The sequence below is a fragment of the Typha latifolia genome, chromosome 12, assembly GCF_019914945.1.
Source record: "Typha latifolia isolate L0001 chromosome 12, TyphaL0001v2, whole genome shotgun sequence".
NCBI classification, from domain to species: Eukaryota; Viridiplantae; Streptophyta; class Magnoliopsida; order Poales; family Typhaceae; genus Typha; species Typha latifolia.
In genome coordinates, this window is record NC_133097.1 from 5,690,261 (window position 1) to 5,704,968 (window position 14,708).

General features: G+C 38.5%; 2 protein-coding genes across 2 annotated transcripts; one reads left to right on the forward strand and one right to left on the reverse strand.

Annotated features, from left to right (window-relative positions):
* Positions 1-255: 255 nt before the first annotated feature.
* On the reverse strand, positions 256-838 carry LOC140799112 (glutaredoxin-C1-like). The gene has a single exon (XM_073153262.1). It carries the CDS (start codon positions 755-757, stop codon positions 446-448), a length of 312 nt encoding a protein of 103 aa, XP_073009363.1. The 5' UTR covers positions 758-838; the 3' UTR covers positions 256-445.
* Positions 839-13,883: 13,045 nt separating this feature from the next.
* On the forward strand, positions 13,884-14,300 carry LOC140798699 (glutaredoxin-C1-like). Its single transcript, XM_073152701.1, has one exon. It carries the CDS (start codon positions 13,884-13,886, stop codon positions 14,193-14,195), a length of 312 nt encoding a protein of 103 aa, XP_073008802.1. The 3' UTR covers positions 14,196-14,300.
* The last annotated feature ends 408 nt before the right edge of the window (positions 14,301-14,708 follow it).

Below are 14,708 nucleotides of genomic sequence, written 5' to 3' on the forward strand. Positions count from 1 at the left end.
AAGAGGAGAATTTTGCATGCACTCGCGAAGTTGTGCATCGGAAACCATTCCATGACCCACGCACATAAGCATATTTTTTATCTGATATGTCAGAGATAAAAATATAAAATAAAAAAATTTATTTAGATGGCAGATTATCGGCATGACTTAAAAGACTCATTCTTGAGATATATCCCACATATATCAAGAGATCATACTACAATTAATGGAAGAAAAAAGAAGAAGAGAGGAGCAAATCAACAAAAGTACCAACTGTTGCGTCCAATTTTGAGACATATATCATGTCTATAACTATTGCTCATTCTTGGAAAGGTTCTTTAACTAGTCCACTCTGTAGTTATTACAATTTTGAAGACCTGCGAACTGTGTTTATATTGGCTGATCCTAATTAATAGGTATTTGTTTCTCAACATGATATCAGAGGTAGCTATACAATGTGTCTTAACTAAACCCAGAGAGCACCAGCATTTCGAAGCATAGGAATTAGATCGCCACTGAGGTGAAGGGACATGATCTTATCGGTGGAACCAATCAGCTTCCCACCGATGAACACCGCGGGCACCGGTGGGCTGTGACCGAGAAGCTTTACGAGTGCCCTCTCCATCTCTCTCCCCTTTGGATCCTCATCAAGCTCATAGACACTGGGGTTGACACCAAGCTCATGGAAGAGCCTGATCACAGTGTGGCACATGCAGCATGAGCTCATGCTGAAGATCACCACCGCCCGTTGTGCCGCTAACTTCATCACCTTATCCATCACAATTCTATCTTGGATAAGCTAAAAGTTTGAGATGAAGTAGTTGAGAAGATTTTTTTTATGAAGAAAAGTGAAGGGAGACTTAGAGAAGTGGTGGTCTTGGAGTTGTGGGGATGACTTGCCTATATAGTGATCAAGAGGATATGTTCTCTCCTATCATTGCTTTGAGAGTGACATGAATGGAACTTTAGTACTGTGTATATTTGTCACACACATTTGAATAAAGTTGGTGTAGTAATTGGATAATCTTGAATTATATATCTTTTTCAGCTGTGGACAGAGATAAGAGCTATGGAATAAGGAATATATATTTGCATGCATGCCAACCCACAGCTAGCATCAAGTTGATTCCAAACAGTGATCCTTACACTCTGATAAGATTTGAATCTTTTTATAAGTCTTTTTTTCTTAAAGTCAGTGTAGGAAATCATCTAAACATCGACTTCTAATTCTTTTTTACATGGATTAATTATATATTACTTCTTTTAAAAAATGGGGTACCCTTGAAGATTTGAAGTAGACCCTAGTTGATATCTCTCTCTCTCTCTCTCTCTCTCTCTCTCTCTCTCTCTCTCTCTCTATCTCTCTATCACACAACCCCCACTTGTGCATAGCATAAAATTCTCCCGAAACTAGAGGAGGAGGAGGAGGAGGAGGAGGAGGAGGAGGAGGAGTATAGTAGGATTTGATCCCAAAGTTTGTGATAGTTGCTAATCTAGCATAAGACTTTTCTATGTATGGTATCTTGACAAATTGATAAGTGATTCCAAAGCAACAGTATAAAATGCCGCACTACATGCATGCATGACCCATGGAGTCAATAAAATGACATAGATTTCCTCTCTAGCTAGCTCTTTTCCTTGAGCTAAAGCTTGGAATTAATCTCTAAAATGGGTGAGGAAAAGGAAAAGATCATCCATTTCTGCACATTTATATTGCATCATTAGGATCATGTGATGCTGCAATCCGACTATGAATTCTATCTACATTTCTTCAAATTGGATAAGAAGCACTTAGGAATATGACACGATCATCGTTATTGCCAGAGAAGCAAAGAATAATATTAAAGAAGCACGCACTTGAGTGGTAATAGAAATCAATGCATCATTTCTGTGGGTATTTTTCATAGAATTATTGTGATGCAATAATTAATTAAGTCCCGAGCTGCGACCTGGCATCATTTATATCCCATAAAGAAAAAAAATTGTAACATTAATACTCTATAAACTATTCAAATATTTGAAAATGATCATTTGTTAACTTATCGTTTGTTTTTCCATCTAAATTAACTCGTGCAAGGCAAGGCATATGACTAATTTTTGCTCACATTTATACTGAAATTATCCTCGTCTTCCTCTCTAAACATGTACTAATATATTTATACTTTAAAACTTTTGAATTGAGTTGTATTTCAAAGTTTATATCAAACGCCCCACCTCTCCAATTATTGATATCGGAGTCTATGGTTCGACAACCCTGAACTATACATTTCATACAGCAGTTCATCTGAGGTGTTCAGCATGAGAAGAATTCCATCTTCTTAAGTACAATAATTAAACCTTTTTTTGTGCAGAAGCAGACAGTGGAAATGATGGTGGCTTCTCCTTGTGTGGAACTTTTAGAGATACCCATCAGCTAGTGGATGAGAGAGAGAGAGAGAGAGAGAGAGAGAGAGAGAGAGAGAGAGCGGGGGAATTAAACCAGAGATTATTCAACATGCGTAGCTTCCACTTGGTGAAGTTTTTATTGGATCAATCTCTTATCTCCTTATGGTAGGATGAAGATTCCAATGACATAATATGCTTGATTTGCCATGTTATTCCTCTATTCTCTTGCTTTTATATGGACTTAGGATTTAGAGCCGTAGACTAATTTATTTGTTGTATTTTATCTATGCTCTCTGGTATAATACTTTGCTTTTCTAATGTTTGCCATAATATAAGACTTATATCAAAAGGATCATCACTCTATTCCCTCTCTCTTTTCACGTATTAAGTCCTACGGACCTGTCCTAAATAAAACTTAGAACTTAGAAACTACTACGTAGCTTCGGATGCCCATTGTACGTTGCAGTGATCATTGACGTTTGACATGATAAGAGAGATCGAGATATATATATATATATATATATTCTTCTGCATGATTTGATCAGAATGAGAGATAATCCGGAAAAGCTAAGAAAATCGATCTCAAAACAGGCGAATTTAACGTATATCATACAAGGATATGTGCATGCATTAATGCATGCTATATATCACGTATGCGTAGATACTTAAATATAAAAATTAAAGCCATTAGTTTACGTTGACGTATACAATACGATCCAAAAGTGGGAGAAGGTTGCATGGTCGGATCGCGGCATCCCACAGATGCTTGTGATAGGTGATGAGGTGAGACTTGATGACGTGGTCCAAATGTGGACGCACGATGACCCTTTTCTCCTTTATTCCTCCTAATGTCTCTTTTTTTTTTGCATAAAGATTCGGATTCCCATATCACATTAATATGTTTTTTTAAACTTTTATAGCATGTATGGCCATACATATCCAAGTTTTTTTTTAATTTTTTTTATAGCAAAGTAGGCTTCCTTATAAAATTTATCTAACAAATTGGTTCGCTCACAAAATTTTAATATAAAAAAAGGCCTTCTCCGACTATATCAGCGGTCATATCATAAGTTGTCCAATAAACCTCTGAATTAAAATGGAGATTATCTCGAAATTATGTCAAAAGTAATCAAGAGAGTATGTCTCTATGCTTGTCATATTCTACTTCTTTCTAATTTCCGGCCATAGTTATTCTTAAGATTATTACCCATTTTCACATAAATTTTTCTTTTCTTTTATTTTTTATGATATTTTGATTCTCTCAAACTATCTAATATCGCTCTAATGTTGTTGATGGGAAATGTCAAATGATCTTCTAAATCTCAACTTTTTTTCTTTTCCTTTTCTCTAAAATAAGAGCAAAATGGCCATGAGAAGATTTAAAATTAACCACATGATAGTCATATAATATTTCCTAAAGGAAAATCCACATATATAATTAATGGGATGGACATTTCAAAAATTTTACATACTTAAAAAAAAATCAATAAATAAGGGTCCATGTAAAATTGGGCAATTATTCATATTTCTAGGTTTAATTATCACCTGAAAAATCTAGCTAGTGAGTTCACAAGCCTGGCATCCAATATAGGTTTCTCTCTCTCTCTCTCTCTTGGTAGGCATGCATGACATGAAAAAGGGAATATGATTGAGTAATCCTCAAGTAATCATGCATTCATTGCTCTACAAGATTTTGACCAAACTAAGTTTGTAGATCAAAATATGCACTCAAGTTGAAGTTAAAACTTATTTACCTGCTGATTAAGCATTATTTTAGCTGATATGGATGCTCAGTTTTATGAGTCCATCCAAACTACTTTTATAGTTTGCAATTTAATTTCATAAAAGTAGTTTTATGAGTACTTATATGAGTACAATTATGGCCATCCAAACTACTTTTATGAGTACCTATAATTATAATGCAGTAGTTTTGATTTATGGAGAGGATATGTGGTGTTACCTTTATTTATAAAGGATTTTCTATGTAAAGATCTCGTGGTCTTTGTTGTGATCACCATGATTTTTTATATTTACTTTATTATTTATTTTACACTGTAATTTGTGTAGATTGACTTGGGAAATTGTATTCTAGGTCCACCTATTTCTAAATTTGCTTTTTTAATTGATATCAAAGTAGATCTCTCTTATCTTATAGAGACATCCTTTTTGGAGACAAATCTTTTGAGAAAACCAATCTACTAATAAATCTCACATGATTTTTAGAGTGGATAGGAAGAGAGAATCTTTCACCACTGTAGTTGATTTTGAGAAGAGGAGAGGACCAACTCCCAAGCAAACCACCTATGGAGCCATTAGTGTCCAGCCAGGCCCAAAAATCTAAATGATCTAACGCCAAGGGAGGTGAAGAAAGCTTGCTATAGGCTGGAGAGTTTAGATTCCTAGATACACAAAATATTACAATGAGAGTTTAAAATCAAGTTTTTGATGCGAATCAAGTTAGATCAGATCGCATCATGAGGGCATTGAGCTCGATAGATCGAGCCTATTTATCTTTTAATTATTTCATGCTTATGTAAACTTTTAAGACAAGTCTAGTTAAGTCAAATAAGTCTTTAAAGCAAGTCCAATTGAGTCATGTAAGTTTTTAAGACAAATTCTAATTCGAGTCATGTCAGCCTTTAAAGCTAATCTCAGTAGGACTCGTTGTAACTTACCTTTATATATAGAGGGATTGGGCTCCTTGTTAAGAATCCAAGCATCTAAGCATTGAGAATTAATTGAGTTTAGTTTTTTTTATTACCGTATTTATCGTTTTATCATAGCCGTTAGATTGTCTTTACCTTTCTAGGAGTAGATCATATTCGTAAAACCTCCAAAGCTTCCAAACCCTAGCCACCACCTTACTCCAGCAACCACCCTACCCTACGGTCGTCTACCACTACCTAAATTTTTATAATTTTCTTACGTCCGAATCAGTTCAGATCTGGTTCGTAACATTGGTATTAGAGCTGACGTTTGTTAGACAATGCTGAACATGTGATCCAAAGCTGACCCAGGGGAGATCGCTGCCATGGAGGACCAAGAACTCGTCTCCATTCCTGTGGAGAGTTCCTTGTCACCACTAGCAACCCCCGATGACGAGCCACCAGCATAGGCGAAGGTGTTATTCAAAGAACTTTTGGCCAAATTGACGAGCCACCAGCAACTGCCAGTGCCGTTGGCCACAGTGAAACCAATCTCCCCACGGCATAAAAGTCCAAACCATGAGGGAGGGGAAGTGCCAGCTGTAATAACGACCAAAGCACCACCTCTGGTTGTGGTGGAGCTCCTACCATCTCTACAAACTGTTTCCACCACTGACGTGATCCCGATCGCGGTGAAAATGAAGGTCGAAATCCTAGTCTTCCACCGATGATGATCCAAGAACTTTCGATCCAAGCCACCACTGTCGGCACCTTCCTTGGACCATCCACACCCGAGCCATGGCCTAAACCACATGTACTAATACCTTAGCTCAAATCGCTCATGGCTAGCATTTGGTCCAAGTCAATCATGACTAGGGCAAATTATGGCTCGAATAAGTGGGCCATAGAGTAGAACCTACCATGGGGTCCTCCTCCTCGTTTTAAACAAGACCCATAGGGAGATTGAGGACATGCAGTTCGAGAGCGGTGAAAGGTATGAAAACCACCATGGGCACCTTGAGGATAAGGTTGTCAGAAATGTAGTGGATTGATGCAAACTGGGTTAGATCGGATCACATCATGAGGGCATTGGGCTCGATAGATCGAGCCTATTTATCTTTTAACTGATTCATGCTTATGTAAGCCCTTAAGGCAAGTCTAGTTAAGTCAAGTAAGCCTTTAAGACAAGTCCAATTAAGTTATGTAAGCCTTTAAAATAAGTTGTAATCCGAGTCGTGTTAGCCTTTAGACCTAGTCCTAGTGGGACTCATTATAACCTACCCGTATATATAGAGGGGTTGGGCTCCTTGTTAAAAATCCAAGCATCTAAGAATTAAAAATTAATTCAGTTTAGTTATTTTTTTATTATCATATTTATCGTTTTATATAGCTGTTAGATCATCTTTACCTTTCTAGGATTATATCATATCCGTAGAACCTCCAAAGCTTCCAAACCCTAATCACCACCTTACTACAGCAGCCATCCAATCCTACAGCAGTCTACCACAACATAAATTTTCATAATTTTTTTATGCCCGGATCTATTCAGATCTAGTTCGTAACATTGGTATCAGAGCCGACATTCCTCGAACAATGGTGAACACGTGATCCAAAGCTAACCCAAGGGAGATTGTGGCCTCGACATTCCTCGAACAATGGAGCACTCCCCGTCGCCGTCGAGCCCTCCTCCCCTCTTTCTTTTTTCTTTGCCTTTTTTTTCTTACCCCTCTCGGTCGCCGTGCCTTACCTAGTCTCGTGGCTGCGCCGCCGGCACCGCGACCTCGTGGGCCCTTCCCTTTCCCCCTTTTCTCTCCTCCCTTGGAATGAGATAGTGAGGAAGGGTGGGGGTTTGTTTAACCCCCACCCATCCCTTGGTGGGCTGCGGTTCAGACCGCAGACGACAGGCCCTCCCTTGGTGGGCTGCGGTCCAGACCGCGGCCCACTAGGCCTGGGTTGGGTGGGCTGCAGACCGCAGCTCACCAACCAAGCCTTGGTGGGCCATGGTAGGACCCCTAGCCCACCTTAGCCAACCTTGTGGGCTGCAGTTGGACTACAGCCCACCAAAGCCTTCCTTGCCTATTGGGTTAGGTTTGAGCTCAACCCAACATCCTAGCCTAGCTTATTTGGGAGCATTTTGACCCTATAGCCTAATTTCTTTATTCCACCTGATTTATTAGCCTAACCACTCCCTAAAGATAATTTATTATCATCTAAATAGTGTAAATTTTATGATGACATAGAACTCACCCTAGGGGACCCTTGACTCATGTATATGTCTAAACCTAAATTATCTAATAAGGTAATTAAATATATTAATTTGCTAATTTTACGTATGACTTTACTTGCGTGAATTAATAGGATCGATACTGCGTGAGGAGAATTTTGGGATTCCAGAAGAGCCGGCTAGCTGAGGGAACTAAAGTACTATGGAGACCCCCTAAGAGAGTAGAGTTTATACAAGTATAGAATAATGTAGTTACAGCTATTATACCTCCCATGACACTGTAGAAAATGTTAGTATTAATATATGCATCTAGTGTACCATGATATATCTTGACATGTGCAGTTATTGATAGTTTACTTATCATGATATTATGATAATGTTAATATTAGCATATGCATTAGTGTAACAATGCTCTACGTGTATCATGTATAATAAACTCTTGCATGAATATCTATTATGAATATAGAATATAACGATCATGATGACTATCACATGACTTATACACTCATAGACACTGCACCACTTCTACTTATCATTAGTAGTCGGGTTCTAGTAGTCGGGTTCTGACTAGGCAGTACCTCTACTCACTTAGTCTGAGGTTATGGGTAGAGTGTATCATATATGATTATACTATTAGTGGCGTACATCTGAGGTCAGAAGCCTGTGTGGCGTTCAGGTAATTATATTACATAGTCAAAACTAGATTATGATGATAGAAAAATATGATTGTGAGGCAAAAATATATCTCTAGCGGTACCCGACGACGCAGGGTTAGGACGTCTATTGATAAGCCGAGGGCTCCCAATTCTCCCGCTGAGGGCGGTGATGATTTAGAGAGAGTGAGATATGGGCTCACGACCGGGGTCCTTAGTCTGATTGCCAAAAATAATCGGTTACATGTAGTGTCGCCATATATGTTTGGGTGGCATTACCGCTAGATGTGTATATATTCCTTCTCGATATATGAGATGATGGATGGTTATGTGATGAATACTTTTTTTTTGAAAATATCTACACTGTGTAGTGAATAGCTCGATGAGCTATGATAAAACATGATTAATGAGCATGAAATGACAAAACTACTCTTTTATTTCTAAGCATAACATGTAAACACTATGATTGAGATTTGTATAAATAAAAGATTGTATCAAACTTTATACCTGTGTAGACTTGTTCTGATATGATTAGGAGTTGGCATATTCAAGGATAGTGACGTGTAGTTTTTATTGATTGCATTGATTTAGTAACTCATAATAAGTTATTTAAACAAGCATATTATTATTGCTAGCAACTATAGACATGCATTGGAGATGCACTCTTGGTGGCATCATTTCAGAGCTAGGGGAAGCAGGTGCAGGTAGCGAGGAGTAGCTGCCTTTTTATTTCAGTTATGTCTATGTCTATTAGTTGTATTGAGCCCTACGAAAGCGTTATGATTGGCATTATATTTTGGACTTTAGAGTTGTATTTTGGAGGTTTGGGTGTTTCATCAATGATGAGCCGCCAGCGTGAGCAAAAATATTTTTTGAAGAATTTTTTGTCTAGTCGAAGGAGATCCAAATTGCCCTCAAGGACTCAATCCAAACCATCCTCAAGGACTCATTTCATGCCTTGATAGAAGTTCTCCTAGCCGACTACGACTAGCCCGCACCACTTGTGTCGTCGGCTATCGTGGAATAGGCACCACCTCCACTTTCAAGTACTAATAATGGTGAAATCGTGAAGACCATCCAAACCGCGGCAAATATCCCTTCTCTGGTTGCGGTGGAGCACCCTCCATCCTTGCAGACCAAACCCTTCATTGTAGCAACACCAGAGCAGCCCCCAACAACAGCCCTATCATCATCTTCCCTAGTCGAGATGTAAAATAAAGGTCGAAACCCTAGTTTTCCACCGATGGTGATCCAGACACTTTCGGTTCAACCCACCACCGTCAGCACCTTCCTTGGATCAGCCACACCCAAACCATGGCCTAAACCGCATGCATTAAGACCTTAGCTTGAACCACCCGTGGCTACAATTTGTTCCGAGCCAACAACAGATAGGGCGAACTATGGCTCAAACCAGCGAGTCATGGAGAAGAAACCACCATGGGGCCCCCTTCCACATGGTAGAGGGGACGCATAAGGAGTTTGAGGACATAAAATTTGAGAGCGAACACCACCATGGACACCTTGAGGACAAGGTGATCGGAAGCGTGGTAGATTGATGCGAACCGAGTAGATCGGATCGCATCATGAGGGCATTGGGCTCGATAGATCAAGCCGATTTATTTTTAATTAATTCATGCTTATGTAAGCCCTTAAGGTAAATCTAGTTAAGTCAAGTAAGCCTTTAAGGCAAGTCCAATTAAGTCATGTAAGCCTTTAAGGCAAATCCTAATTTGAGTCGTGTCAGCCTTTAGGGCTAAGTCCAAGTAGAACTCATTGTACCCGACCTCTATATATAGAGGGGTTGCGCTCCTTATTAAGTATCGAAGCATTGAGAATTAATTGAATTTAGTTATTTTTTTATTACCACATTTATCGTTTTATCGTAGCCGTTAGATCGCCTTTATTTTCCTAGGAGTAGATCTAAGTTAGAAACCCTAATTCTACCTCCAACCCATTGCCACCATCACCTCTAGTAGCCACTGTACCCTATGGCTGTCCATCACCACCCTTGGCTGTTCGTCACCCTCTGATGACCGTCGCAAAAAAATTATCGTTCTTTACCGTTCTGCCCCGTTCTGACCTATCTCCACTATTCATCTTGACTTCCAATTTAGGTAAAACTAAAGTCATTAGAACCCTAACTCACGAGGCTATCACAATTAAATTTTTAAAAAAATTCTTAAGTCTGGATCTGTCAAGATCTGGTTCGTAATAATTTTTTAAGGAATATTTTTCAAAGGAGAATCTGAGGCCTCTAACTTTCTAGGATTTAATAATCATATACCAAAAGAGACACTAAAACCTTGTAGATTGAGATCATTAGAGCTCCCCAAAATTGGAGCTTCTAAGTTTGAAATCATCTTCCATAAGGTGGAGCTCCTTGTGGGACACAGATATCTACCAACTCCTTCAGTGTATTGATTAATAGATAGTGGGAATTCAGGAGAGACCAAGTCGAAGAAGGGATCTATAGGCGTAGGGAGGGCGATTGGAGAAAGTTGAGCTCTTCTAACCATAGTCGGAGTGCGAGCTCATCTATTGTAGACAATGGTGGGCTGAGCTTGCTTCTCCAACAAAGCCCCAAGTCCAAAGGGATCTAGAGACAATGGCTACTATCTGAGGGCCCCTAATGAATAAAAGTTTGGAGGGCTCAAGAACTAGAGGGGTTTGACCAAAGCAATGAGCAGCTTACATCATGAGTTAGAGAGTAAATGAGGGCAAGGGTCAAATGGGTAGAAATAGAGCTTGATCCCCTGGCAAGCGACAGTTGGTCGAAGATAGCCCCAAAGAGGGGGATCATGGTAGATCAAAAGCCCAGAGGATCGTTATCTATCAAGTCTCCTTGAATAAGAGGGTTGATGAATCATAGAACTGGCAATAATAAAAAAAAAAGGAATGAGATATAGCATAAATTCAATATGATGGGGTTCACTTAGCTCAAGAAGGAAGCATATGATTCTCATGCAGAATCAGAGACATGGAGCTTCAAGTGAGCATATCCATTTGGAGACTATTGTCATTGCTCATGGAAAGACCCTCATGCAAGGTGGTTGCAATAAAGGAGGTGACAGCCTCATTCCTATTCGGGTCGATAGCTTGGGCATTACATTCTCTAGCAGCTTATGTTTTCGCCTTTGTGGTCTCTTTGTACTCAACATAATCACCCCAAACACTATAACAATTAGCCAAATTGATGTGAGGGTTTTGATGCGAGTGATGACTAAGGGGATAGAGCCCTACATCTAGAAAGTGATGATAATATCTATTGGATGATTGTGACCTCTCGCCCTGTATCTAAGAAGTGATGACAATATCTACTAGATGCTTGTAACCTCTTGCCACCACCAAGATACACTAGGGTTAGATCGGATTACATCATGAAGACATTTGGCTCAATGGGTTGAGTTTATTTATCTTATCTGCTTAAATAACTTAGTTAAGAGTCTTAGTATGTTATAATTTTATTTAATTAGCTAAATATAGCTCGGCACAGTTTTAGAAAATTATTTAGAAGATATTTGTTAAATATCTAAATATTATGAATTGAATAAGATTAATAACCTCAAGATTTGCAACTTTCATATTCAAAATTTCTCTAAATTCAGACTCTATCTGCGGCAAAATAAAGGAATAATCCGAGAAGATAAGGAAGACTAGTTTAGTTAAGTTTATTTAGGGCTTTTTGATTTAATATCTAAATAGGGCCTTATGGCTTGTATCTAAGGATTAATAAATAATTAATGAATGATTATTTCTTTGCTGCCCCCTATCTCTCTGTATCTGTAGGCCGCTGATCACCATCTTCCTCCTCCCTCCTTGCCAATGGCACCACCATCTTCTGTTGGATCGATCTATACTAGCCTCTTGTCTCCCTTTTCTTATCCTCTACTTCTCCTTCAATCTATATTCCCTAATATTCATTAAAGAGCGAATTAATCTCTGCACTAATCCATCCATTAAGGGAAACAAGGTGCAATAGATCCAAGTAGATGTGATCTCAATTAATCGGGTTGTATCACCGTCGATCTTTGTCCACTATTCCAACAATATCTTTCAATTTAACCATCCGATTGGCGTGAAATTAGATTTATTGGAAAGATCTCTCTAAGGGCTAAAACATCATAATTTCACGTAAATCTAATGGCTAGATCCATTGTAGAATCTTTCGAAACTTTTGTGCTTAATTCTGTCTAGAACCTGATTTGAATTGGGTCAAAGCCGGTTTGTATTAGGTTTTGGGGAGTTTGGCATAGGTGTTCTCATTGTCGGGGAAAAGGGGCAGAGAGGAAGATAGTGGGTTCCTTTGCTCATTTTAGGGTGGAGAAGCTAGAATGGGAAGTCATTCTACAAGACTAACTGTGATGATATACTAAAAGCTCTATAGTTGGAGTACCCATAGCAAAAATAATATTTTACTCAAACGGGAGAATGGAGGAGGAAGGGGAGAAGAAAAAGGATGAGGAGAGGGAGTGTCTTCCGCCTTCCATTTCTCATAGAAGAAATAACTTGTGAAACTGCAGGGAGGCAAGAGAGACGAAGGGTACATGGTCTGCGAAAGAGAGCTTCTTTGAAGGAAATGGGGAAAGGAAGCAATACTACTGAGTGGTTGGTTGGATGTCCCGTTAGACTAGTGAGAAGTGACGGTTATGATTCTTCATTGCGTTTTGAGTCCTACTAGAAACGATATCCCAAACTTCCTTATCAAAATGATTATGCCACTCAATTGTAGGAGGAGAGCGAGCTACTCCATAGTTGGTAGCTTGAGAGAGCCAAGCCTTCTGCTAATCAGTGACAGACTTCTAGAAAAGAGAGCTGCTCTTTGAGGGCATGGCATCTTGTTTTGACCAAGCACACCCCAGGTAGGTCACCGAGGCAGAGAGACACTGAGACACGGTTTGCTGCAAGTTTTTGACCAAACTAGCCTTGTTACAATTTATTTTTACTGAAAATAGACTAATCTTTTAACTTATTATGAAATGAGGTCTAATTTACTGTAGCCCTAATAAAAATGTTAAACTAAATAATGTTTTATCTCTAATTTATCTCTAAGCAAAAATGAATAAGTTTAATATTTTTGTCCGATCCTAAAATGCTGAACTGATTAGTGTTTTATGTATATAAATCCTTTTAAATTAATCTTTCGACAGAATTATCTAGTGATAAAAATGCTAAACTGATTAGCGTTTTAAAGAATATTAATTAGTTTAGTATTTTTATTAGGGCTATAATAAATTAAATTTGATTTGGTAATAAGTTTGAGAGATAGTCTATTTCGGTAAAAAAAAATATAGTTTGATCAAAAACTCGCTTACCGCTGCCCCAAGCCATTCCTAATGTATTATTGAAAAAAAATTCTCTATTTCATCGGCTATTATTAGATGAGAAAAAAAACCTAGTAACAAGGGAAGAATGAAGGGTGTTTATAACAAATTTCTCAAAAAAGTTAAATACCCCCTCAAATTAGCATATGTTAGAGGTGATCTAAAAAAGATAGTGGCTTATCCATTTGCCCACTGCATTTATACAAGTGTGAAGTGATAGGACATGCGAAGGAAGAGATGTATCTTCTTACATGCATGAGTTTATTCTTCTTTGGCTGGAGTTGATCACAATGAATAATTGATCATCTCATGTGAAAATTGGATTCAGTTTGGCCCCACCATATCACAATCTCAACATATTCCATGTTTTGATCATCTCTAAGCTTTTCCTTTTTCAACACATACTCTCAATGATCTAATCACTTGACATGAACTAAGCCTCGACAGAATTGCAACATTTGATCCCTATCACTATCAAAGTTACTATAAGGAGTACAAATATTCATAGAGAGCAAGCATTCCTTTCCCCCAGTCGATTCCATTAAACAGTTGTAACATCACACTCTCTTCATCTTTTAGGCCTATATAAAGGGGTTGCTATGAACTTTTTAAGCTCATCAAAATCTAAGCCTTTCTTCGTATATATTTTCTCTCTACTTTCTAAGAACTGATCTAGATGGAGACTGTGATGAGACTAGCGTCAGAGCATGCTGTGGTGATATATAGCTTGACCTCGTGTTGTATGTGCCACACCATCAAGAGGCTATTCTTGGAACTCGGTGTCAACCCCTCAATCTGTGAACTAGATGAGAACCCTAAGGGGAAGGAGATGGAGAGAGCACTCGTCCAGCTCCTCGGTCGTCGGACCCCTGTGCCGGTTGTGTTCATCGGTGGCAAACTAGTCGGATCCACCGACAGGATTATGTCCCTTCACCTTGCTGGTAGCTTAGTCCCTTTGCTTCGCAATGCTGGTGCTCTATGGCTCTGAGCATGACTACTATCCCCCTGCTGTGATACCATGAACAAGGTTTTGTGTAGCAAAATTATAAGAAAATCTGGCAAGCTAAACATATGCAATGTCCTTATGTGTCATTGTCTTTTATGGGATTTGTTTTTCTCTTTTGTGTGAGAATAAAATGTATCAGATCTCATAATAGACTTCAGTGCTAAGTACAACAAAGAATAACAAACATGATTGAGCTTGTTTGATACACATGCAATACAGAATGGCTGCTGTGATAAAATCTAGATCATTTCGTTTTACTTTATAGATGAATATGATTGATGGGTATATGCATGCTATTCTTCCTAAACTATTCAGGTCATCCACAAAATGATACATTAATTCAAGAGCATATTTGATGATCTCCCAATAGAATTCTAATAAGTGAATGGTGGAATGCGTTTTCATGTTGCAATAAGTTGAGCTATTCATGAACAGCTTGGGACAAAGCATAAAGTTTATTAAAAAAAATTCTTTAGAAAGAAAGCATAAAGTTTA